Source organism: Centruroides vittatus, unplaced genomic scaffold (genome assembly GCF_030686945.1).
Source record: "Centruroides vittatus isolate TY-2023 unplaced genomic scaffold, ASM3068694v2 contig_1213, whole genome shotgun sequence".
In the NCBI taxonomy this organism is placed as follows: Eukaryota; Metazoa; Arthropoda; class Arachnida; order Scorpiones; family Buthidae; genus Centruroides; species Centruroides vittatus.
The window spans coordinates 2,146,367-2,171,064 of NW_027120776.1; the positions used below are offsets into that span (position 1 = coordinate 2,146,367).

General features: G+C 39.0%; 2 protein-coding genes across 2 annotated transcripts in view; both read left to right on the forward strand.

Moving 5' to 3' along the window:
• The first annotated feature begins 11,298 nt into the window (after window positions 1–11,298).
• Window positions 11,299–14,011, forward strand: LOC136985674 (uncharacterized). Its single transcript, XM_067283002.1, has 2 exons — window positions 11,299–11,389; window positions 12,634–14,011. Exons 1-2 carry the CDS (start codon window positions 11,381–11,383, stop codon window positions 13,807–13,809), a joined length of 1,185 nt encoding a protein of 394 aa, XP_067139103.1. The 5' UTR covers window positions 11,299–11,380; the 3' UTR covers window positions 13,810–14,011.
• A 5,214-nt stretch (window positions 14,012–19,225) lies between these two features.
• LOC136986462 (arginine-glutamic acid dipeptide repeats protein-like) overlaps window positions 19,226–24,698 on the forward strand; it is a 91,644-nt gene continuing 86,171 nt past the window's right edge. Inside the window, exon 1 of the mRNA XM_067284001.1 lies at window positions 19,226–19,354. The gene's annotated coding sequence lies outside the window, so the exon portion shown is untranslated. The remainder of the gene's footprint in view (window positions 19,355–24,698) is intronic.

A 24,698-nucleotide genomic window follows, 5' to 3' on the forward strand; every position in this document is an offset into this window, starting at 1 on the left:
CGCCCTGTTCAGCGGGCATACGGGGCCCCAGAAGCTGAGACACCGGGTATACCTCTATACTCTATACGCTCTTCCGGTATACTTACTCCGATGTAACGCATTCCATTAATCCACATTTCCTCAGAGTTAGAGTCTTAACCCTCCCCCTTCCTATTGTAATACCCAGTTTCGTATCTGAGGACACTGGGTGGCTCACGTGACACATCCTCTTAGGGCCTCGCGTGAGTCTATTAGCTTAGGGCCTCACATTGTTGTTACAAGTAGATGGGAAAGGCCCGTAATATGTTAAAACTAAGGTCTCGATTTTCGTTTATTTAACTTCGTTCTCGAGATTAAGGACGGACGGACAGTCTGATGGATGACCTGAAATTCAAGCAGTTTGAAACCTGTCAACAGACGGACATTATCATTAAATTTATTCAATTTAGAGACTATGAATAATTTAATCAAGAATATAAATAAATACTTATGTATTTATTAAAATTTAAGAAAAATTATTAAATTATATAAAAAATTAAATTATAAATGAAAAATTCTTTAGGATACAGTAAATCATTAATTAAATATTAAATAAATAAGTAAATATTTATTTATTTATTTATTTATTATCCAGGCAATACAAGTATAAAAAAGCAATTTTATTTTATATTTCAATTTCTTTCTAAAAGCCTGAAGCAATTCTAAAACTATCCTGCACATATTTTAAGATTTAAAGTAAGGAGTAAATAAGACTAACACCACAGGCACGACAGGGTGGACCCTGTCGTGCCTGTGGTGTACAGAAATGCGCTTCTAGCAAACCCTTCCCACCCTGTCGTGTACAGAAATGCGCTTCTAGCAACCCTTTCCACCCTGTCGTGTACAGAAATGCGCTTCTAGCAAACCCTTCCCCACCCTGTCGTGTACAGAAATGCACTTCTAGCAAACCCTTCTCCACCCTGTCGTGTACAGAAATGCGCTTCAAGCAAACCATTTCCACCCTGTCGTGTACAGAAATGCGCTTCAAGCAAACCATTTCCCACCCTATTGTGCACAGCGATGCACTTCCGGCAAACCACCTCCCCTTTAATTAAACATGTACAGTGTACAATAGTTCATGGACCCTACTGACTTTGAAGAAATGACTGAAAAGTTCTGATAATTGATTAGTTAAATAACTTTATATGCCACTTCTAAACAGAAACTATTTCAAGAATGCGTACAGAATAACCTACAAACAACGACCACTTTCCCATTAGTGGCCGTTGTTCAGAGGTTTTTCTTTATATATATATATGTATATTGTTTCTCTTTACCCTTTTACATACAGAAACGCGTTCAGTCGGATTTCATTTGCATACACAAAGCTTATTTAAGTGTGTGATAAACACGTGAAACGTATTTGACATTAGAGAAAAAGAAAAGAAAGAAAAAGGAAATGGGTGTGAAAGAAGGTCTGTGAACTTTATTTTTTTTACAAGTATCAAGTAACTTTCAAGTAAAACAAAATTGATCATGCACCCTCCTATACCACCAGCAGGTAGTAGGGGTCGTGAAAGATCCGGCCCCTTACTTGACCCCGGGCTGGGTGAAGGAAATTTCTAAAGTTTCTCTCAATACTCCATCACAGTACGACATTACCTTCACCTAATACATTATATAAAAAGGTGTACACTCCTTCTGGCTCCTGCAATGTGCCACGTCGTTCGATGCCGCTTCCACGTTTCTACTGTACATTCCTCCAGTTATTACTTTCAACATTCGTTAATTAAAAATTCGTAAGTTAATTTTCCGAATAAATAAATAAATAAAACATTTCTGCAATTCTTAATAATCGTATAAAAGTCGTACAGTTGTACACTCCTTCTGGATCTTGCAATGTGCCACGTTGTCCAATGCCACTCCCTCGAGTGTCACTTTCTAATGTTAATTATTCTATAAAAATTGTACATTTTTAAAAAGGATTGTACAATCTTTGTACAGTTGTACAGGAGTGGCTACTGCAATTTTTTATGCTCCTCTCAAGTTACCTTTTCGTATTCATTAATTAAAATTTCTGGAATTACTCTGTATTTATTCTAATTAATAATATATTTTATAGTTTTAATATTTATAATCAAACCTCCGAAGAACGGACACTGAAGGAAACGTTAAAAAAATATGGCCGTTATTCGGAGGTTATTTTGTATTTCAAAAACATACTTTCTTGAAAGAATGGTCGCTGTTTACAGGTCGTGGCCGTCATTAGAGGTTAGACTACAAATAACCACGTTTCTCAAGTTGCCATTTTAAAAATATTTATTAATTAAATAATAATTAAATAAACCTGTTTTAGAGTTATACAATTTATTCGTGTCGACTTTTTAAAGCCGTATTGATGTTTAAAAAGGGCCAAAATTGCCCTCTTTACTTATAAGATTTTAATCTTATTATTCCTTTATCGTGCAAATTACTTTTATTATTGTTATTTTTTAATTTTCTCTTCTCTTGTCCGGCCTTTACAGGGTGCAAGGACTGCATAATAAATAACCATTGCCGACTTGTTCCTGACGGCATTTTTCACGAATTAATAAGTAACAACAAGAGTTATGTGTAAGAACAGGAATTCTTTTTTTATCCAAGGAATTTCCTTTATCATATTTATATTCATTAAGTGTTTTAAAATTCGAATCGTGTTTTAAAATTAATGGGCAATTTTTGTTTCTTTTCTTACATACCTTTCGGTAATAACATAACTGCATACAAGTTAATTATATGTGTTACACGTAGAAGTGTGTACTTAATTAATTGATAGAATTGTGTATTCGTTGGATAAACGTACGAACGGACATACAGACAACAGCGCTGTAACAATGGGTTTATAATAGGGTACAATAGGGTTTTGTGTTCGTTCGGTTTAATTAACATCCAAACTTTTGATTGGTCGTTATAAATGTTTATACGTTAAAACCTGTCAAGTCGGACACACCTGTATTCATACAGAAAAACCTCTTAAAGCGGACACTTTTTACATTTTAACGCTCTTTATACGTTAAACATAAATTCAGCGTAAAATGACGTCAGAATTGAGTAGTTTCTGCTATAGTTTCTTCGTAAAAACAATCAGACAGACAAATAATACAGAAATTATTTCTTATTTTCAGAAAAGAATGACATAAAATGTATCATTTAAATCACTTTAAATCAGTTTTTATTTCTATAAAAACTTGTAAAAAATCCATCTTTTCTGTTATCTTAAACGAAAAAAATAAAATTGTTTCAAATGTCTAATGCCATAAATTACTGCACACAAGAAAAATCTATAAAGCTACGTAAAGCAAGATAAATTACATCTTCTGTATATTGATAGCTGTTAATATCGAATTTGTCGAAAATACTCAGCCATTTTTTATTTTAGATTTATCACTTAATGATTCTTTTAAAAGTTTTATAAGTATTTTTTGTTAAAACTTTCTTCTGTTTATTATTATTATTATTATTACTATTATTTGCAGTTTATAATCAATTGTTCGATTACAGATGCATTCGTTTCGTCACAATAGTGTGTTCTTGTACGTCAGTTTGACGTCTTCCTGTACTTTTTCGCATTGGAAAGCGTAAAATGACGTCAGAGCGGCACAGATCGTACTTTTTCGCATTGGAAAGCGTAAAATGACGTCAGAGCAGCACAGATCGTACTTTTTCGCATTGGAAAGCGTAAAATGACGTCAGAGCAGCACAGATTGTACTTTTTCGCATTGGAAAGCGTAAAATGACGTCAGAGCAGCACAGATCGTACTTTTTCGCATTGGAAAGCGTAAAATGACGTCAGAGCAGCACAGATTGTACTTTTCGCATTGGAAAGCGTAAAATGACGTCAAAATAACGTAAAGTATTGTTACAAAATGAATGTACAGTACCATACATCCGACTAATCAAAGATGAACAAACACCAGTAAAACGTTAAAACAACCTCCTCAATATATTTTTTTTTCTACTATTTCTCTTGCTTCCTTTTTAATATATTAATTCTGTACTTTGTAATTAAGAGAATCCGTCCTACATCTTCGTTAATTAAAGTTAAAAAAAAGCAAAAAATCTATTTAAATTTCTTTCCATTTCTCTTTTCCCCTCCTCCTTTTTTTTAAAACGTATTTTTGCAATTTCCTTTCACATGGTGCCACTTAATTCCTGCTCTCTTCGTTCGGAAACAATTATTGTTGGAAGTGAAATTTTTACCGTGAAGCTCGACTGCATTTCACCTCTGGATAATTGGAACAGATAACTTATTTACAGCTTAATCTGTTCATTCCCTTAATCCTTTTTAAACACGCACTGGGACGGTGTAACAAGCGGAAAGATGGAGACAGTAGGAGGCTACCAAAATGTCAAAAAAGTTCACCCTTCCCTGCTTTATTTTCGCAGTTAGATTTTCACAAGAAGCTTCATTTCTATCGACGAATGGAACGAATTTACAGCTTAACCCGTGCTTCTCTTTGCCTTAATCCCTCTTGAACACGTACTACAGAGTGAAAGTAAGAGTATAACCAAATTTCTAAGAAGTTTACGTCATTCTGCTGTACTGAAAACACTCTCACTGCTTCTGCGAGAACAATTGAAAGACAATTTGCTGTGGAGCTTGAGTGCACTTCACACCACCTTTGGATGAACAGAACGGCTTAATCTGTAAACACGTGCTGTAACGTGCATTATGGCTTCGTGGAGCCCGGGCGAATTCGAATCGTTAGTCCTTTGACTTCAGACATTTTTCTTTGGAGAAATATTTCCTTATAAAAGATTGGTTTGGGTCCTCCCGTTGGTGAAGACCCGGGTAATTGCTCTTTTTTCCCCCTTGACGTGCCACTGGTAGGGGGGTGTAATAAAATAGCCAAAAGACATAATTTATAGATTTATGATAAAGAATTACAGAGATTTCTACTTTTCCGGATGTTATACACGTAACAAAGGGAAAGTATGGCGATCGGTCAAAAATTAGCCTTCAAAATTTTTACATTTTTGGACTCGGGGCCTCGAAATGCAAAAAAGTTGAGGATTTTTTCTGTGTGTATGGGGACACGATTTTATTCACCCAATTTGAATCTCGATAACTCCCGTGCCTTCAGTCGAAACTTTCTGAAATTTTGCAAGAAAGTTTGGGAGTTAGGGGGGAACGTGTACAGAAATTTTCATGAAAATCGCACCATTGTTTTCTGTGATACAGCCTCATCTCACCTCCGAGTCAATTATGCGGGCTCGTGAAAATAACGGTGGCAATTATTAGGAATGGAAACAAAGTCCAGCAACGACATTGATAACGTTTTTCATAACAGCGAGTGAAAGATGCCACCAAAGTCGACTGCACACTCCACCACCTCTCGATAAACGGAAGAGATAACTTACAGCTTAATCCTTGCATCCTCTTAATCCTCTTTAAACAAACGTTGGAATGGTGTAACAATGGGAAGATGGGGAAAATGGCAGGGTTGCCAACTGTCAGAAAGTGTATAGTTCTATACTAAGGAACTGAGGACACTTTTTTCTACTATTTTCAAAAAGAAGAAGAAGATAGATTTGCAGATAGATTTTCATAAGAGCGACTGGAAGACAAGATCCTAATGTTATGTCACAAATATTGAGATGGAGAAGAATCGATGCAGACATCGCATCTACTTCATTTACGAGATAATGGGATGGATATTTTTCTTCCGAGAAAAATCGATTTTCTTTCTTACACTTTATTTCTTTCTTTCTTTTTCCCCCCTTCTTCTTCTTCTTCTACTTTCTGCTTTGATGAGTAGCTCTCGACAAAAGAGATTTCTGAAACATTATCCTCCATCAATTGCATCGTACAATTGTTTTATGGGTAAACTGTTTATTAATAATTAATTAATGAGATTTAATTTTATGTCCGAGACGATTGTTTATGAGAAATATAATGAATTTCTTTTTGTTTTGTTTTATTTTTAAATGTTTAACGAGTAATTATGACTTGGATTATGGGCTTATTTTTTAAAAAAAGAGACCTTCTAGAGCATAAAAAATGAGATATTTTTGGGGTTAGAATGATGCATTTTGGGATGGGAAACGTGACTTTTGTAAGTATACAAGGCTTACTTATAGTATTTTCGGAGTACAAAATGACTTTTTGGATACGAGAATAGAGGGCTTTCTTATAGAATTTTGGGTGCACAAAATGACTTTTTGGATACGCGATACTAGAGGCTTACTTATAGTATTTTCGGAGTGCACAAAATGACTTTTTGGATACGAGAATAGAGGGCTTTCTTATAGAATTTTGGGTGCACAAAATGAATTTTTAATGCAGAAATAAAGAGCATACTTGTAGATTTTTCACTACGAAATAAAAGTGGATATTTACAAATTTTTTACATATAAAAGAAAAGTAAAAAGTCTGTTATTCGTTTCACTCTAGATAAAACAAATAATAATAAATAAAGAAACTAATTTCCAATTTGAACAAAAGTTAAAAATATTCTTCCATCTTCATATTTTTCTATATCCGGAGGAAAATTATCTTCTCTTATTTATTTATTTATTTTTTTCATTTATAATTCCAACCGAAACATAATTGAAAAATTTCAATTCTTCAATCCGAAATCTCCATCTTTCCAATTTAGAAAACATTGAAACAATGTAAAGAGCATTGAAAGAACAGATCCTTCTGTTATAATCATCGTGAGAATATGTAAATTCTTCCTTGAATATGCTTAATGATACCTTCAACATACCCATTGATTGAAATTAGCATATTAAGCTTTGCTCCTCTTCAAATTCAGAAAGAATCAGACAGATTTTTTCTGCCAGAGGATGTATTTTTCTCGTTATCATTCTGACCTTTAACCCGTTTCTAACCAGGAACTTCCTTCTATTACTTCCCTCTGAAGTTTCTCTTTCCTATCCTTCAAATTTTTAGACGTGGGGAGCTCGTAAATGTGGATCCTTTAAATCTATTTGAGGAAAGATTACCCGCATAATTTGACCTCTAAATGACAAATATGGCTTCGGGCATACTTCCCATTGATTCGATTTGGTGGCATATAAACTAATCGAAGAATAAGTAGCATCAACATCGTCATTAGAAAAGGTCAAAGGGCAAACGGTATATATGTCATTGTTTGGCGATTCTCATATCTGACCTTATTTTCGGATGGGTATTCGTGACAATAGGAGTAATAAGTTCATATTCCATAGAAAAATATGGCAATAAATTTATAAATCCATGTCCATTTCCTGTTATGTAACTTGAAGCAGTCGATTTTTTTGCATAATTAATTGGCATTCGCGTGAAATATATAAACAAATCCCGCATTTCGTGGTAGAAAAACGTAAAATTGGTATAAAATTCACGTAAATGAATAAAAGATAAAGAGCTTATTGAAGATTTTTACGTTAAAAAAGGTCTGTCTTAAGTGAACCAGTTGTTTTGCTTGATTAATCAATGGTTAAAATACAAACAATAAAGTGACCAGAATCAGCGGTTTGTCCTCGAATTAAACCTTAAATTTAATGGTCTTGTTCGTAAAATTATTTGTAATTTACAATTTAACTCTTCATGACCCCACAATCTTGACCCATTTTCTTTATGTTTTGACCCACGTTATTAATGTTAAACTTTCAAATATTACAATAGATTAATTTTTCCAGTTCAATTTTATATGTAGATCATCTTTAAAACATAATATCTGAACTATGATCTCAATGCTCTTGAAGCACCTCCACTTTGCAAGAGCCATCAGGACTCTTGTAAGACTAAGTAAAATCATTCATATACAGGAAAGGTATATATATTTTAAAAAAATTAAACGAAGAATTTAATTTTTGCATTAAAAAAACGTAAAAAAACTGTGAAAAATCCATAAAATCGCTACTAGATTAAGCTGGAAAAGTGTGGGAGCAATTATAAGAAAATTAAGATTTGTAAACCATAAGTAAAATCATTCATATACAGGAAAGGTATATATATTTTAAAAAAATTAAACGAAGAATTTAATTTTTGCATTAAAAAAACGTAAAAAAACTGTGAAAAATCCATAAAATCGCTACTAGATTAAGCTGGAAAAGTGTGGGAGCAATTATAAGAAAATTAAGATTTGTAAACCATGGACGATAAAAAAAAAGATGAGCTTAAATAAATAAAACTTTGGAAGAAAGAGCCGGAGGCTGTTAGTGTTAGAATCATCTGATAATTGTTTATTTAAGAATAAAAAAAAATTGTTCTCCTGGAAATTACTTAATTAAACTTCTGAAAATAATGTTTTATTTATGTCGAAGCGCTGTAGACACAAATAAGCAAAGAAAGCAAACTTCTAAGAGAGAATGCAATTTACTTCGCTTTCGATAGTATTTAGAAATTAAAAAATAAAATCGAATTTTTATAAAATTCATTTAATTTTATTAGAAATTTATCCAAAAAAAATCAGTTGTAGTCTTCTTAAAATTTTCAAAGCTTCAGTGCTGGAATCTTGCAAGATGCAGGGATTTCAGTGCAACCTGTACTTAGTAGGACCTTTTCAAAGGGCTTCAAGGGCTTGTTTAATGAACACTATAGGGCCCAATAAGTAATATTTTCACAGGAACCTACCCCGTTACTGCGCGAAACGTCTCTTCTTACATCACCACGATAACATTTGTAAACAGGAATGTGTATTATACCAATTATATTCCTCTTAAAACGTTCAAATCGCTGATCTTGCAGGGATTTCAGTGCAACCTGTACTTAGTAGGGCCTTTTCAAAGGGCTTCAAGGGCTTGTTTAATGAACACTATAGGGCCCAATAAGTAATATTTCCACAGGAACCTACTCCGTTACTGCGCGAAACGTCTCTTCTTACATCACCACGATAACATTTGTAAACAGGAATGTGTATTATACCAATTATATTCCTCTTAAAACGTTCAAATCGCTGATCTTGCAGGGATTTCAGTGCAACCTGTACTTAGTAGGGCCTTTTCAAAGGGCTTCAAGGGCTTGTTTAATGAACACTATAGGGCCCAATAAGTAATATTTCCACAGGAACCTACCCCGTTACTGCGCGAAACGTCTCTTCTTACATCACCACGATAACATTTGTAAACAGGAATGTGTATTATACCAATTATATTCCTCTTAAAACGTTCAAATCGCTGATCTTGCAGGGATTTCAGTGCAACCTGTACTTAGTAGGGCCTTTTCAAAGGGCTTCAAGGGCTTGTTTAATGAACACTATAGGGCCCAATAAGTAATATTTCCACAGGAACCTACCCCGTTACTGCGCGAAACGTCTCTTCTTACATCACCACGATAACATTTGTAAACAGGAATGTGTATTATACCAATTATATTCCTCTTAAAACGTTCAAATCGCTGATCTTGCAGGGATTTCAGTGCAACCTGTACTTAGTAGGGCCTTTTCAAAGGGCTTCAAGGGCTTGTTTAATGAACACTATAGGGCCCAATAAGTAATATTTCCACAGGAACCTACCCCGTTACTGCGCGAAACGTCTCTTCTTACATCACCACGATAACATTTGTAAACAGGAATGTGTATTATACCAATTATATTCCTCTTAAAACGTTCAAATCGCTGATCTTGCAGGGATTTCAGTGCAACCTGTACTTAGTAGGGCCTTTTCAAAGGGCTTCAAGGGCTTGTTTAATGAACACTATAGGGCCCAATAAGTAATATTTCCACAGGAACCTACCCCGTTACTGCGCGAAACGTCTCTTCTTACATCACCACGATAACATTTGTAAACAGGAATGTGTATTATACCAATTATATTCCTCTTAAAACGTTCAAATCGCTGATCTTGCAGGGATTTCAGTGCAACCTGTACTTAGTAGGGCCTTTTCAAAGGGCTTCAAGGGCTTGTTTAATGAACACTATAGGGCCCAATAAGTAATATTTCCACAGGAACCTACCCCGTTACTGCGCGAAACGTCTCTTCTTACATCACCACGATAACATTTGTAAACAGGAATGTGTATTATACCAATTATATTCCTCTTAAAACGTTCAAATCGCTGATCTTGCAGGGATTTCAGTGCAACCTGTACTTAGTAGGGCCTTTTCAAAGGGCTTCAAGGGCTTGTTTAATGAACACTATAGGGCCCAATAAGTAATATTTCCACAGGAACCTACCCCGTTACTGCGCGAAACGTCTCTTCTTACATCACCACGATAACATTTGTAAACAGGAATGTGTATTATACCAATTATATTCCTCTTAAAACGTTCAAATCGCTGATCTTGCAGGGATTTCAGTGCAACCTGTACTTAGTAGGGCCTTTTCAAAGGGCTTCAAGGGCTTGTTTAATGAACACTATAGGGCCCAATAAGTAATATTTCCACAGGAACCTACCCCGTTACTGCGCGAAACGTCTCTTCTTACATCACCACGATAACATTTGTAAACAGGAATGTGTATTATACCAATTATATTCCTCTTAAAACGTTCAAATCGCTGATCTTGCAGGGATTTCAGTGCAACCTGTACTTAGTAGGGCCTTTTCAAAGGGCTTCAAGGGCTTGTTTAATGAACACTATAGGGCCCAATAAGTAATATTTCCACAGGAACCTACCCCGTTACTGCGCGAAACGTCTCTTCTTACATCACCACGATAACATTTGTAAACAGGAATGTGTATTATACCAATTATATTCCTCTTAAAACGTTCAAATCGCTGATCTTGCAGGGATTTCAGTGCAACCTGTACTTAGTAGGGCCTTTTCAAAGGGCTTCAAGGGCTTGTTTAATGAACACTATAGGGCCCAATAAGTAATATTTCCACAGGAACCTACCCCGTTACTGCGCGAAACGTCTCTTCTTACATCACCACGATAACATTTGTAAACAGGAATGTGTATTATACCAATTATATTCCTCTTAAAACGTTCAAATCGCTGATCTTGCAGGGATTTCAGTGCAACCTGTACTTAGTAGGGCCTTTTCAAAGGGCTTCAAGGGCTTGTTTAATGAACACTATAGGGCCCAATAAGTAATATTTCCACAGGAACCTACCCCGTTACTGCGCGAAACGTCTCTTCTTACATCACCACGATAACATTTGTAAACAGGAATGTGCGTATTTATTAAACCAAAGATCTTCATGGATTAATATGTCACAATTCCTTTTCAACCATTGAAAATAAATATAAAAATCTTTCGATATTACGAAAATAAAAGAAAATAATTCGTCATGTCGTATATACAAAATAATTTGATATCAACCGAGTGGCACAGTATTACTGTCCTACATCCGGGATTCGAGTGGGACACTGACCCCCATCGCTTCAGGCTCATCTACTGTGACGTAACGCCATCTGATTCGTAGTAATACTTATATATAAACGCGTTTAGGGTCACGTTAGCGAGTTTATTATTGTGTAGGTAGTAGCATAGACTGGATACCCGAGCCACAATGTTACAGGTAAGCAATTTGAACGATCGCTAGAGAATTTCGATTGTTAATTCGCGATCTAAACACCATTCTTAATTTCTATACGCTATTAGTTAAATACTCCTCATCTCTAACGTGGAGAATTCGTTCTAGACGTAACTAATTTAATATATTCCAGGGGCTAATATCTTATTTTTAGTGATAAATTACGTTTAAATTTTGTACACGCCTCTATTTTTTTTTCTTTCTGTGTACAAAGAACACGGATTCCACGTGGATTCCAGTTCGTAAAGATGGATGAGGATAAGATGCCAGTCTTCTCAATAAAGGCATTTTTAAACCGGTATTTTAGCCATTCTCCTATTATAATAAGCGCCAGTTTTATGATCGAATGCATTATTTATCTTCTTTTCTTAAACACTAGAATGCACGATTGTTGTTGGTTTCCTAATTAAGGCTTGTAGCCTTCAATTTAAAAATCCATGCCGAATGCCTGCCGCAGTTTATTAAACTTTTAAAAACGTAGATTTACGCGTGAAAAATGTCAAGATTTTTAACCAGTTTTTTTTTCTTGTGTTTTTTTTTTTACTTTCTTCCTCCTCTAAAATAAATTGCTAGAAATTCGTATTTAATCCGAATAAGTTTAGAGGTTCTCTGGTATCTAAAATTGTAAATTTATCATCATTAGTCAAGGGGGACGTTCTCCATCCAGTTCTTAATGTATGCTTAATTAAATTAATAGTTCTTCTATTTATCATACGTCGAGACGTGGAGAGGGGGGGGAGATATTTTAATCGAATTTATGCGCCGTATTACTCCCGTTTCTAATGTTTATTGTCAACATTTCGAGAGAAAACTAGACGATGATGAGGAGTATTTCCGGTCCACGTGCTATGGAAGCACCCCAGATCTAAAGCAGATGTCGTTTCACAGTTTGTTGGCTGTAAGTAAATATAGATGACACAAAAAGTTAAGAAGAAAAAACAGTAAACTTCCGTTACGCTTCCGATTTTTAGTGCTTAAAGAATAGGAGCTTGCAACAGGGGGGAAGGTAACAAATCGTTTACGTTATTAAGCTGTTATTCAGCGTGTTCTATTAAAGGATAAATACATTCCCGTACAAATTACCATTTAAATAGCTTTGGCGATCTCCGATATGACATAACTGAGCGCCATAACACTTCCGTTTATCGCACTCATTGTTACTTACTCAACAACTAACGTAAATAGCGTATTCATTTAAGTATATTATAGCTGTCATTGATTGTTTGCAGGTTCTGACGTTGATTGCAGCCACGTTAAATTGTGTTTACGTGAGAGGTTACGATGTTAGATTGACTTACGGAAATCAAGAGACGACAGAAAATGGCCAGTCTGTCTTAACGGTTCCCGTCTTTCTTCTGTCGCAGAAACGACCACCCTCTCCGAATTTCGCACCGCCTCCGCATCCGTCTCCGCAGTTCTCTTACGGAAAACCTCAGCAATTTAACTACGTCCAACCTAGCCATAATACATTAAGACGTCCCCCACCCGTGCCAGTCTCTAATCATCATCAGGAGAAATTCCGTCCTCCGTTTAGAGGTGCGCCTAATCATAAACCGTACCGCTCTTTTAACAAACCAATAAAACAAATTTCCTTCAACCAGCCATCGTTTCCTGTAATTCCTCCGCCATCATCCAATTATTTGAAGGCGACGAGTAATTATAATGTGCCAGACTTCCATAAGCCAGTGCCGCCGATCAATAATCACAACAAGCAACCTCCCCCTCCGTCTTCCTTTCAGAAACCGAGTTTACCAGTGAAAACGCACTACATACCATTGCCGCAGAGTACCAGCGATCAGAGGAAGATTCCGTCGGCTCCTCCTCAGAAACCATACGTCCAATCTTCTCAATACACCACCAATTACAGACCTAAACCGTCTCAGTTGTATACTTCGCATCAGCAACCCAGCTACACCGTGTCCAATCCTCAGAATCCATCAACTTACTCGGCACCAAAACCGAGTTACCATTCCTCGACTTCTCAACAGTACTCTTCGCCAGTTACTTATACGACTTCTAAACATAGTCATAGTATATCCCCCAGTTATAATCAACCGTCTTCTAACTACAACTACGCTTCTGGTGCAAGAGTTTCGCCCACCGCCTACAGGCACCCTTCAGGATATACTTACGACAATCAAGTAGTGCAAAGCCCGAGTTATTCCGGTCCTTCAGCTTCTACGTATACAGTACCGTCTACTAATTACGCTTCGCCTACCAAGAATGGCCAGTATGGTACTACAGAAGTGATCCTTACCGAAGAGGTCAAGCCGGTTCAGAGTTCAAACGTACCCGTACAACAAGCCGAAGAGAGCGTGGAAGATAACACCACAGTTAACTACAAAGTGATATACATACCTCTAGAGGTGTTAAAAAATATCTTGACTAATAGTGGACTAAAATGACTTAAAAACACTCCTCGAGGTGACAGAAATTAAAATCGAGCCATTCGGCCATGTTACAAGTAACGGCATCGAGCCTTAACTCAGAATAATTTATACTTATGTTAGCGTGGAGTGACGTAGATAATCACCCGGTTTAATATATCGAAATGTCAGGGAAAAAAAATCAAATTTTGTAAATAAAAACTACAACTTTTCGGGGATATTTTTGCCTTTTCCTTCTTCAGCTTTAAATGCGAACTCGACTCTTAACCTCGACTTACTCATGAAAGTCGTACGATCTACGTTACCCAGAAACCCGTTGAGGCTACTCGTTTCGACCTTTAACCCCGGGAAAACTGAGGTATGAGGAAGCATTTCCCTCTTGCCGTATCCTCTTATCAATGATCCTACACGGGGGTTTACTTTCTGTTCTTTTAGATACTTGAGAAATATTAAAATTTAAGCCAAGAAGTAGCGCCCGATCTAAGAAGAATGGGACCAATCTTTTAAAAAAAACAAAACAGCCAAACAGTAACTAATTCTAGAGAATTATGGATATGAATTATGGATGAGCATGATTCATGCAATACGGAATCGTCAATTGTATCATGGATTTAGTCATTTTTCAATTGGTATTTTTCCTATTGAATGTTCTGATAGGTCGTTAATTGCGGGTCACCACGTACCTTCAGGGGTACTCCACTCTTTTTTATGTTTTAAACTTTAAAAAAAAAAAAACCACGTTAAGTAAACATTTAATACCTATTTAACATCTTTGAATTGTCATTTTAAAACTAATTTAGGTCATAAAATGCAATTTTTTTTTTCTATAAAAATCCTCGATGGATCAATCATCAACCGTGGCCATTTTTCTTTTCTTGGAGGAGTAATTTTTTATGATCAATTTTTATAAATTAAATCGACTTTTTTAAACAAGTGGCGAATCAATTTTATAGCAGCTTAAGGGGAAAATACATTACTAGACAATTTTTTTAGTAAATTTAAACATAAATCTGTAATAAAGCGCGACGACATAAAAAAAAAAGAGGAGAAGAAGAGGAGAAGAACTGTAAAGATGTAGAGCAGAAATCGATAAGGGAAGAAAAGATGAACTGCCCCTCTTCTAAATTCTGAACGATTTGTCGTAAATATTTCTCCACTCGGATAAAAGATTGTTTATGTAGAAAATAGATTTCTTTTTTTTTCCCCTTTTTCTTTAAGAAAAACCCAAATTTCCAGACGTTTTACATCTTTATAAATCTCAGTTAAGTTATCAGAATGATCCTCTCCTCACCTTCTTCTTCTTCCTCTTGTTACTAAGCACCATTAATTGCCACGACGTGAAGTGTATGTTTGTAGATAGGAAATTCGGTCGACACGGATCATATCGAGAGAATTTGTAGGTTAATGCACCGTTCTTTACTTCTTAGTGTGATTATTTTGCCACCTGCAAACTCGTCGGACCAGCTGTGGGATAATTAGTAGGAGGAGAGATAGGGATGGTGGTAAGATAAGGGGTATAATATTTTCTTTCTTCTCTTTTATTTTCCTGAAACGACCAGAAGGTCACTAGTAGGAAGAGGTGAGGAATACCTCCGACATTTTACCCTTTAAGTGTAGCCCCAATATGGGTCTTTACGGACGGGTTAAATTAATCATTTTGATAATTGAGGGAGTAGGATTATATAGGGAAGCGTGGCATTCGAGGTATTAAATGGGATGTGAGTGAAGGAAGAAAGGCATTGTTTAAGGTATGAAGAAGAAGAAGTGAAGCAACGTTTCAAGCTTTAAAATACAGAGAAACACGCTAGTGGTGTGAAAAACACAAGAAAACAGGCTCAAGATACGGAAAGAAACAGAAGTTGAAGATGTAAAAACAAAACTTTAAATAAGCGCGACTCTCAAATGAGGCTTAAAATATGAATCGAACACAAAGAAACACGAGATTCAATATATGTAAAGGAGATAGACGATCCCTTTTCCTGTATCAAAATTTATTTTTAAATAAAACACCAGCCGAGAAACGTGGATTTCAGCGTACACAAAGCGTTACCAAACGTCGTTCTCATACTTTCGAGTACATTCGACATAATTTGATACTGCAACTCAGTTTTTCACAATGGGGATGTGACTAATAATTATTATTTTTTAAAAAAATACCCTATTTGCCGGCGTATAATACGCACCCCATTTTTCAAGGGCATCTGTTGGGGAAAATTCCCTGTATTTTTCGGGGAAACTGCGCCTTATATTTCGGCAATTCGAGAAAAATAGTCAAAAAATGGGATGATGGAACACTTAACCCTTTACACCAGCCGTAGCAACTAGCGCCATCTCGAGACGAAAAGAAGAAACTCCGAATGCATCCTCTCGACCCCACATTGGTGTATAGAAATAGCATCGAAGGCCACTCGAAAGGGAGGAAAAGGGGCGCCAACCAACACGCACGGGAAGGAAAATTTACGACGAAATCACACGCTAAGGCACAAAAACTTTTTATTTGCTAACCGTGACGGCTTAATGGTCACAGTATGGCCATAAATACAGATATGGAAGAGCAAAGTGGCCTTCCCTTCCAATGAGGCAATATCTGGCACGGAAGCTCTCTTCTTTTGTCTGCCAATTGGCGCTTGCACTTCCCAAACGAGGTCCTCACCGCGTAGTATCCGAAGGGCAACGCGCTAATGGGCGGTTTTCTTTTTTAATAACCAACCTCTCAATCAATGGGCCGGATTGGGGGTACCGAAAAGGCCCGGGCATCACCGGAAATTCAATGTTTAACCGCCGAGAACGGGCAAAGAAAAAGAAAATGGAGTCACTTCCGGAGCCAGTTACGGTGGAATTAATTACTCGGATACGGGCGTAGAAAGGAAAATCGGCGGTAGAGACGGGGGGAGAGGTAGAGAGAAAGAGAGAGCAACGCGTCACACCAGTAAACGGTGCATTAGGTGGCTATCGATCCTTCGGATGTTAACATTTTAGACAAATCGCGGCCCAGGGCGCTAATCCCCCTTCGCTCCCAGCTTAAGTCACAACACTTGGCCAAGACGCTGTCGATAACAGAGACTCTTGTTAAATAATTCCTCGGTGGGCTGTTCTGTCACCGTTAAATTTAATGGGTTATTCAGCAACTGGCACTTCTACTCCATCCAACCAACTGGCAGACTGGCCACCGGGGAACGATCTGTCAGGAATGGAAAGACGATGCAACTCCAGATAAAAGTCTGCACTTACTCTTTATGTCGTTTCACACGCTGCAACCGAAATTTCGTCCACATTATTTTTTTTTAACGCTCCCCTAACGGACGAAGAACGTAATTAATAAAAGGCACCTAGTTCTGCAATCTCCGGGCTTACTTAGTGTGTTAAGTGAACAGCGATGGGGTGAATTTCGAATCGGGGGCCCGACGTACTGTACGGTGTCATCTTCGATTCGGGGGCCTCTCGTTAGTGGATGAGAATACCCCGTGTAGAAGGGAAGGGCGCGTTAGTGTTACGTCTTTTACAAGTAGAATTACTCCATAGAATTGATAGTAAAGACCCCACGTTCGAGTTAATTGCGTAACGTTGTGTGTGCTTTATCTCGTCACCGCGTAACTTCTCCGCTTTCGATAACTCTTTCCGGGAAGTGATTTAAACCATTTCCTGCCCGTCCGACCGCTCCGTCTTCCATTATATTTCTTCTTCGTCCCCCTCTTTCCCCTTCCAAACTTGGAGCGCGGACTGTATATATATATATATATATATATATATATATATATATTTTTTTTTTTTTTTTTCGAAGGGTTCTTCTTAATTCCTCGATCTGCCCCCTCCATCAGATGGGCGCGGCCTCTCCACATCGAGTGGGGGGTAGCAGCAGAGGCGAGAGAGTTAGATAACAACCCCTGCATCCGGCCGAGAAGGCGCCATTAAGGGGCGGAAGGGAGCGTGGATCATGCCAAAGGCCGAATAAAGCCGTGGGCGCAATTTTTACGGCGTGTGTGTGGGGGGGACAGGTGTAAGTAATGCCGCTCTCCGTCCAGATAGAGCGGTTGTTGCATTTGTCGTTTTAGTGTATGTGGTTTATGGACTGTGTGCAGAGATAGCTGTCTGTTAGCAGATAGTATTGATCCGTGCAGCTGCGGTTCTGCTCCTCACTTCCCCTATAGCGGCGCTTATCCTGCTCTTGAAATATTGGGAACATATTGCGTTGTTTGTTGACCAGCAAATGCAATCTTTGTCCAGAAAATATGGCCGCTTATGATTTGTGGCCGATCTAAACTCGTTAACGTTGCCCTTCTCTCTGTGTGACGTCTCACGTTTTAAACACATATATATGTATATATTATTTTATTGATAATTAGGGGAAGGTAATTGAATTATTTCCCTTTAGAAGGATGTATGCTTTAAGTACGTGATTATTTGGTAGAGGAGCGAAAGGAGGAAGGTTCGCCTGGAGCTAGCAAAAGATTTACTTCTTGGTGGCTCTTCCATTTCCATCAAGCGTCACTCTACCTAAGGTGTTTCTTAACCCGACGTGTTTCCTGCCAACAATTTCAGCTGCCATTTATTCAACACATCGTGAGACTTATTTCGTTCACTAACAACTCGCTGGCAGTGTTGATTCCCCCCCATTTTTTCTTCTTCGTCTAATGCAATTTTAATACACGTAAAATCTTATTAAACAACGAGAGATAATACTTAAAAATGGCGTCGGTTAAATTGCGCGCGTGTGTTTTACGTTTAAACAATAAATGATAATACTTCTAGTGTTTAAGAACAGTTGAAAAAAGTAAAAATGGCGTCGGTGAAAGACTGTGTGTTTGTGTGTATTTTTTTTTTTTTTATATTTTTACGGAGGAACCAGGCGTGTAGACAAGAGTAGAAGACGGCCTTTCGTGTCGATCACGACTCCCTTCTTGGCCCACACCATATTTCAGGATTTATATTGTTTGGCGTTGGTAGCTTTCCCTCGGACGACTGCCGCTCATCAATCACATCTTTCTCTTGTATCTTCTACCAACGATAACGTTCGGTGCCGGCAACAGAATCCATCACCGTTCAATCCCCACAAGTTGCACCCAAAACTCCGTTCCTCTTTCTACCCGAATAATATCCGATCGCCCTCCGAATAGCCAGAAAGTCGCTCCCTCCCCCTCTTTACACCGGGGGAGGTCATCTCTTACGTCACTAATTATCGAGCGAGCTGTCACCGTCTCCCCCTTTAACGAGTGTTGTGACGCCCACCGCGCTTTCGGGGATGGCCAGCAGCACGCGCCTTTTTTTCGACAATATTCCGTTCGGGGGAGGTGACGAGGAGACGACGTTCTTCGTTTGTTTCTCTAAAACGCACTCGGGGTCATTTCACGCAACGAGTGGCGCGGGCACGTCTTCAAAATCCCCCGTGGCTTTTTTTCCCACCCGAACACGGTGCCGCCATCTATCGGCAGAAGGCCCAATTAGCGTTTTAGGTGGAGGAAGTGGCAGTCTCGACTTGTACAAAGTAAGTTTTAGTGTTACCTCGACAGAAGGATATAAGGTGCCCGTGGGATATAAGTGGCAATCTATCGTCCCCGTAATAAAGGTAAGAAACGTAATAAAGTGGAATTTTTCGCGCAGTGAGTTGTTACGTCGATAAATTAGCCCGCTCACTGCACTTATTGAGCTGACACGAGTGTAGAAACGTAGTCGAGTGAAGGACAACGTCTCTACCGATTATCTCTACTCTCTTTATACATACTCCCGCTTCTAACATTTTATAATAAAAACCAGCGCGGTGTGGTGTGTAGTTGGCTCCTTTGAGAACTCCCGTTCTGAGGCCAACGTGCTGCCTTGTTTGTGGGGTCGACCGGTCACTCGTTTGCTCACCTCTACACCTTTAAATCTCCGTCCCTAAAATCATTGCCACCGGATTCCGATTTTGTCATTGGTTATTTAAGATGTTCTAACCCCCCTCTACGGTCACGTGACGCGCCAGTCACGCTCTAATAATCTTTGGCGCGTGTTGGCACTGTTTTTTTTCCTCCCCTCTCTTTATGTTCTGCGCGCTCTTCTGTTTTTTCGGCGCGAGGTCATGTGACCGATTCGATTGCCTCCCCCCGTTCCTGTCCCCGTCCAGCCCGAACTTTGGGCCGGGTGCGGTCACGTGAACGACGTCACCCGATCGGATGACGATAATTAGCGAAGTGTCGAAGCCCGCGACGGGTTTCAAATCGAATTCCGTTCGGAAGGAAAGAAAGAAGAAACATCGAATCACACATCATCTGCTTTGTGTACTTTTTGGTAGAGAGTGAGGGAGGGAGAGGGGAGCCAAAAAAAAGAAAGAAAGAAGAAGCGAGCAAATCATTGCGAGTGTACTTTGGGAATTTCTTTTGTTGCCTTTCGTCCCAGTTCAATAATACCATTTTGAGTGGAGAAGCGAAGCAGATGGTGGATCGTGCGAAATCACCAAGAGGAATCACGCTCGTTTCGAATCTGTGATTGAAGAAAAATCAACGAGATTGACACTAAATCACTTGACACTACATTTATTGTTGTCTTTTCATATCCCACTGCAATTAAGACGCTTGGTTTAGCTTTAGTCTCGTTGCCTTCCTTTCTTTCTCTTTGTTTCCACAGTGATTTCTTCTTTCTTTCTTTCTCTCCTTCCTTTTAAATGTCTGCCGAGAAAGAAGGAAGGCAGCTCGTTCCATTCTTTCTCTTCTCTTCTCTTCTCTCCCCGAATTAAAATACACTTCTACCATCTTGCGGATTTTCCGAATACTTTTCTCCCGTTCTCGATAAAGATGGAGAAAATTTTGTGCCTCGTCACACCGAGCCACTTCAACCCCGGGTCACGTGAACGAGATGGCAAGCGCCACGTGATCGATAAGTAACGAGGCGCTGAACTTAAAGACGGGGTGTTTCCGTTTACGAGGGTGGAAGAAACAAATTGGGATCTTGGGACGCAATGTGGAGGAAGAGTGGATGGCGAGGATTTTTTTTTATTTTTTTATTTTTTGGGGGGGAATGGGTTTACGGAAGGGAGGATCTTCGGTTGTTCGGTCTGAAGAGCACCTCGTAAATGCGGCTAATACTCGAGAAAGTCTGAATAAGAGCCGCGGGTGCCGCATCGCAGACGGCAACCATCGATCCCGTTGTGTAATTAAGTTACTGTGTGTGTGTGTGTGTGTGTGTGTGTGTCTGTGTTGCCGGTGGCGCGGGGGCGCAAAATAACCCTCGTCTTGGCTTCTCCTTGGAGAATATCCATCACTCTCTCTTTCTCCCTTCCAGACCCTTCCTCAATCTCGTGCAGCCGAGCGAGCCCTTTAATTATTTCTTCTTGGTTCTGGCTGCTCTTCCCTGACGCGTCGCAGTTAAACGTACTAACTGCTAGTTATCGATCTGTGGACTAACCCACTCACGTGACCGATCGGGGAAGGAAACGTGCGGCTCACGTGATCTGGATGACTTTCTTTCTCACACGCCGCAGCTGTTGCTAATGAATTCTTTCTCGTGTGATCGTCGGACGGGGGGGTTTGCTGCAGTCACGTGATCGGAGACGGAGCGCGGGTCTTTTCGCGTGACCCGTGCCCCGTCTTCGTTAGCGTCGCCGGGATTAATCGGGCGCGCTCACGTGACCGGAGGAATGGGCGGAGGGGGGAGGACGAGACCACGTCGGCGTGTCTGGGCGTTTTTCAGAAAACAAACCGAATAATTGGCGAATTGTTTCTTTTCTGGCGACTGGAGGCCATTTCACGCTCGACGAGCTACCGAAATTGGGGAAAGGGCCATTGTTCCGAGTGAATAACGAAGGACGAGCACATTCTCGCTTGCTTTACCCACGCTGGAGCATCTTCAGCGCTTTGCACGCCGCTAATGAACTGCTTGTCTGTCTGTCACGACGTCGCGCATTCGCTGACAAGCTTCCGGTGTTGCCGAAGACACCGTGACAGCGTCCTCACTGCAGAGATTAATTCCCATTGGCGCGATCCGAACGGCTTCTGTGCCAACTTCACTGCTTCTGCGATCTTTGTTCTCCCCGAAAAATGTCAATATTTGCAAATGAAGACATAAACCTGTTTTGTAATAAAATACCCCAACCGCTACCGCCATCTGCAGAACGTTTCGTCAACTAAACCCGTACCCCATTCACGGATTTGGACTCTCATGCTTTATTTGTTAGCCGCGCTGCATTATCTAGAGTGGGAGTGGAATGACTTGACCGAAACCCCCTATTTTGGCTTAACTGAGAATCGACACCCCATCGTTCTCCGAATAGGGCTCTTAATGGGGTGGCTGACTTAACTCTTGTCACAATTTGTGTTGTGTCTCCTTTTATGCCCCCGAAGTCGGCCATTCTCATTGGCCTTCTTCTCGGAAAAGGCTTCGAATGGATCACGATAATAGAATTCCTCTGAAACAATTTACTCGAGTTAAGCAGAAGAAACAAATGATCCACTTCATAAATCTTCAAAACAGAATCGTGTAATGGGAAATTTGGGCAGTTAAATCTATGACTGGGGTCTTCACACAATTAAATTATTCTAGAAGATTTCGTGTCTCTTATCTCTCTAAAGGGTAGAAGAGTCAATTAATCTCCACACAAATTGTAGCAATTTTCAAGAAACTGACTTCAAGATTCTTTTTACACCGACATTTTCTTATTTCAAAGAAGAAACTTCTTTCCTCCTCCTAAAAAAATCTTTTCAAAAATTCGTTTCTTGTGGCTTTCTATGGCTTTGGCTCCGTCACGTGACCCAGATTTGGCAATCGACCGTGATTTTCAAATCCTCCAGTTGTAGTAACTAAAATTACAAATACGTGAAGAGTTTACCAGTGTTGATTTTGGATGGGTTCTTCGAATAAACTGGGAAATTCGACCTGTGGACACTGGTCGAAGGTACTCACCTGACCAAAGAGCCGTACTGGTGGATTTTTCTGGGTTTTCCTCGCGTGTCTAACACCTGAATAGGGACCAGTTTCCCATAGAAGGTCCTCCCGGGAGGCACTCCCCAGTGTTGTGTTGCCTTATCCCAGCAATCCTGCGATCCTACAGTCCAACTCTGAAGGGTCCTACTGTAATAGAGAACGGGTTCTTGTCTACCATTTTTTTATTCCTTCTCTTTTTTTTTATTCAAACATTGTCCCATTTTCCGTCTCCACGTCTTTATTTCCTGTTCGATCGAATGATTCACCTGTTCTTTTACCATTACTTTGAATTTTCCTCGACGGAATTTAAAACTGTTACTTAATTGGAACTAATGGCCGAATGCACTAAACGTCTTCGCCTCTGGCCTAATTTATCTTGCAATTTGGAAATGTGTAACACTACTTTCTTACCGCATCACTATTAATGAAGTTTGTCGGGAGAGAGAGAGAGAGGGAACTTGAAGGACCAAATGAATAACTGGGGCGTGACATTTCCCAACCCAACAATCGTTATAATGGTAACTCCCTTGAAAGTGAAATAGTACACTCGTAGTTGGACTAGTTTCTTTTTTTTCCCTTCTTCTTCCTCTCCCCCCTTTACTTCGAGTCTCATTCGAGTGTCTCGGATTACTCGACGATGGCATCCAGGTGCTATTAAATTCTCTAGACGGTGATTTAGTGCCTTGTTTACACAATTAATGCCCGAATAGAAAATCAGAGTCGACCGGTCCATTCGTAATTTACCACTCGTGGCTCGTTAGACACTCGATTGTACATCGTCTAACGAATATTCCCTCCAACCCTTTTTTTTTATTCCAAGATTTTTGTACGTGTTATCGAGTTTCGCGATAAAGTTTCTGCGTGATGCGGAATAAGTGAATTTGCGCAATCTCAGCGTGAGGGCCATGCCATTGAAATTGGTGTTTGCACGCCCGTTGTTATGCCACTGGCGTCGTAATTTATCAGCTCCTTCCCTCCAACCTGTTCTCTACCCGGCACAAATATTTATTTCTACAGAAGTAAATCGATTACGAGATTATCACCGTCTTGTTTATGCAATACACCGGAATAATCTGAAAAAAAAAACTTTCCGCGTATTGGATTGTGATACTTTTCTTACCCAGTTTGCAATTTATGTACACGTCTGCTGTCTAGACCGGGTCGCTAACCTTTCTGTAGAAGGAAGGTAAAGTGTTTAACTCGAAAGTACCTTCCCTTTTGCCTTCATGGTCAAAGACTATCCAAATAAAGAGGGAAGGGCTGATAGCCGCTGCTGAGTCACGATCATTTTAGCATTTCCTCTTGTTCTATCTCGGCTCTCGTGGGATCCGTCTGTACGTGTTAATATTCTGTGGGTCCATTGAAACGTTTTGTAATTATAGAGAAGGATACGGGTTCGATTTTCTCTCCGACATGAAACAGTGGCGCGTTATAGCTTCCGAATTTGAATTAGGGTAGCCCCATGTTGGTTTAGGGCCCCCTTTTTGCCCATAAAATCCACTTTCTGAACGGGTTCTTATGCAATAAAAACACGCAAAATGCAGTGTTTGTTTAAATTCTTGTGTTAAAATTAAAATTTAATTACTAAATCTTCATTATTTATCCCGAAGAAGGCTGAAGAAAGAAAGAATAAAAAAAAACCATTCCTTTCTTCAGAATCATTGTTGAAAGGAATTTTAAATCTGAAGAGAAATCCATCGATTAATAATTTCATTTTCTAAGGGCAATTAACATAATTTCTTAATGATTTATTACGTTATATATTAAAATTAAGGCATTCTAAATCGTAATATCAATTAATTAATTAAAGAACGAATCGAAGAAGAACCGTACTCAACGGGGGAGGACATTTACTGGTCTGTAACTTGCGGCCAGAAAGCAGAATAAATAGATAAAAAAAGAAAGAAAAAGTCAGTGGATTGACTATATTTTCAGGACATGATTAACTTAGCTTTAACCTTTCGTCACAGCTTCTGGCATCTTGACCCCTCTCTAGATAAGCGCTGTTGTTTCTGTTA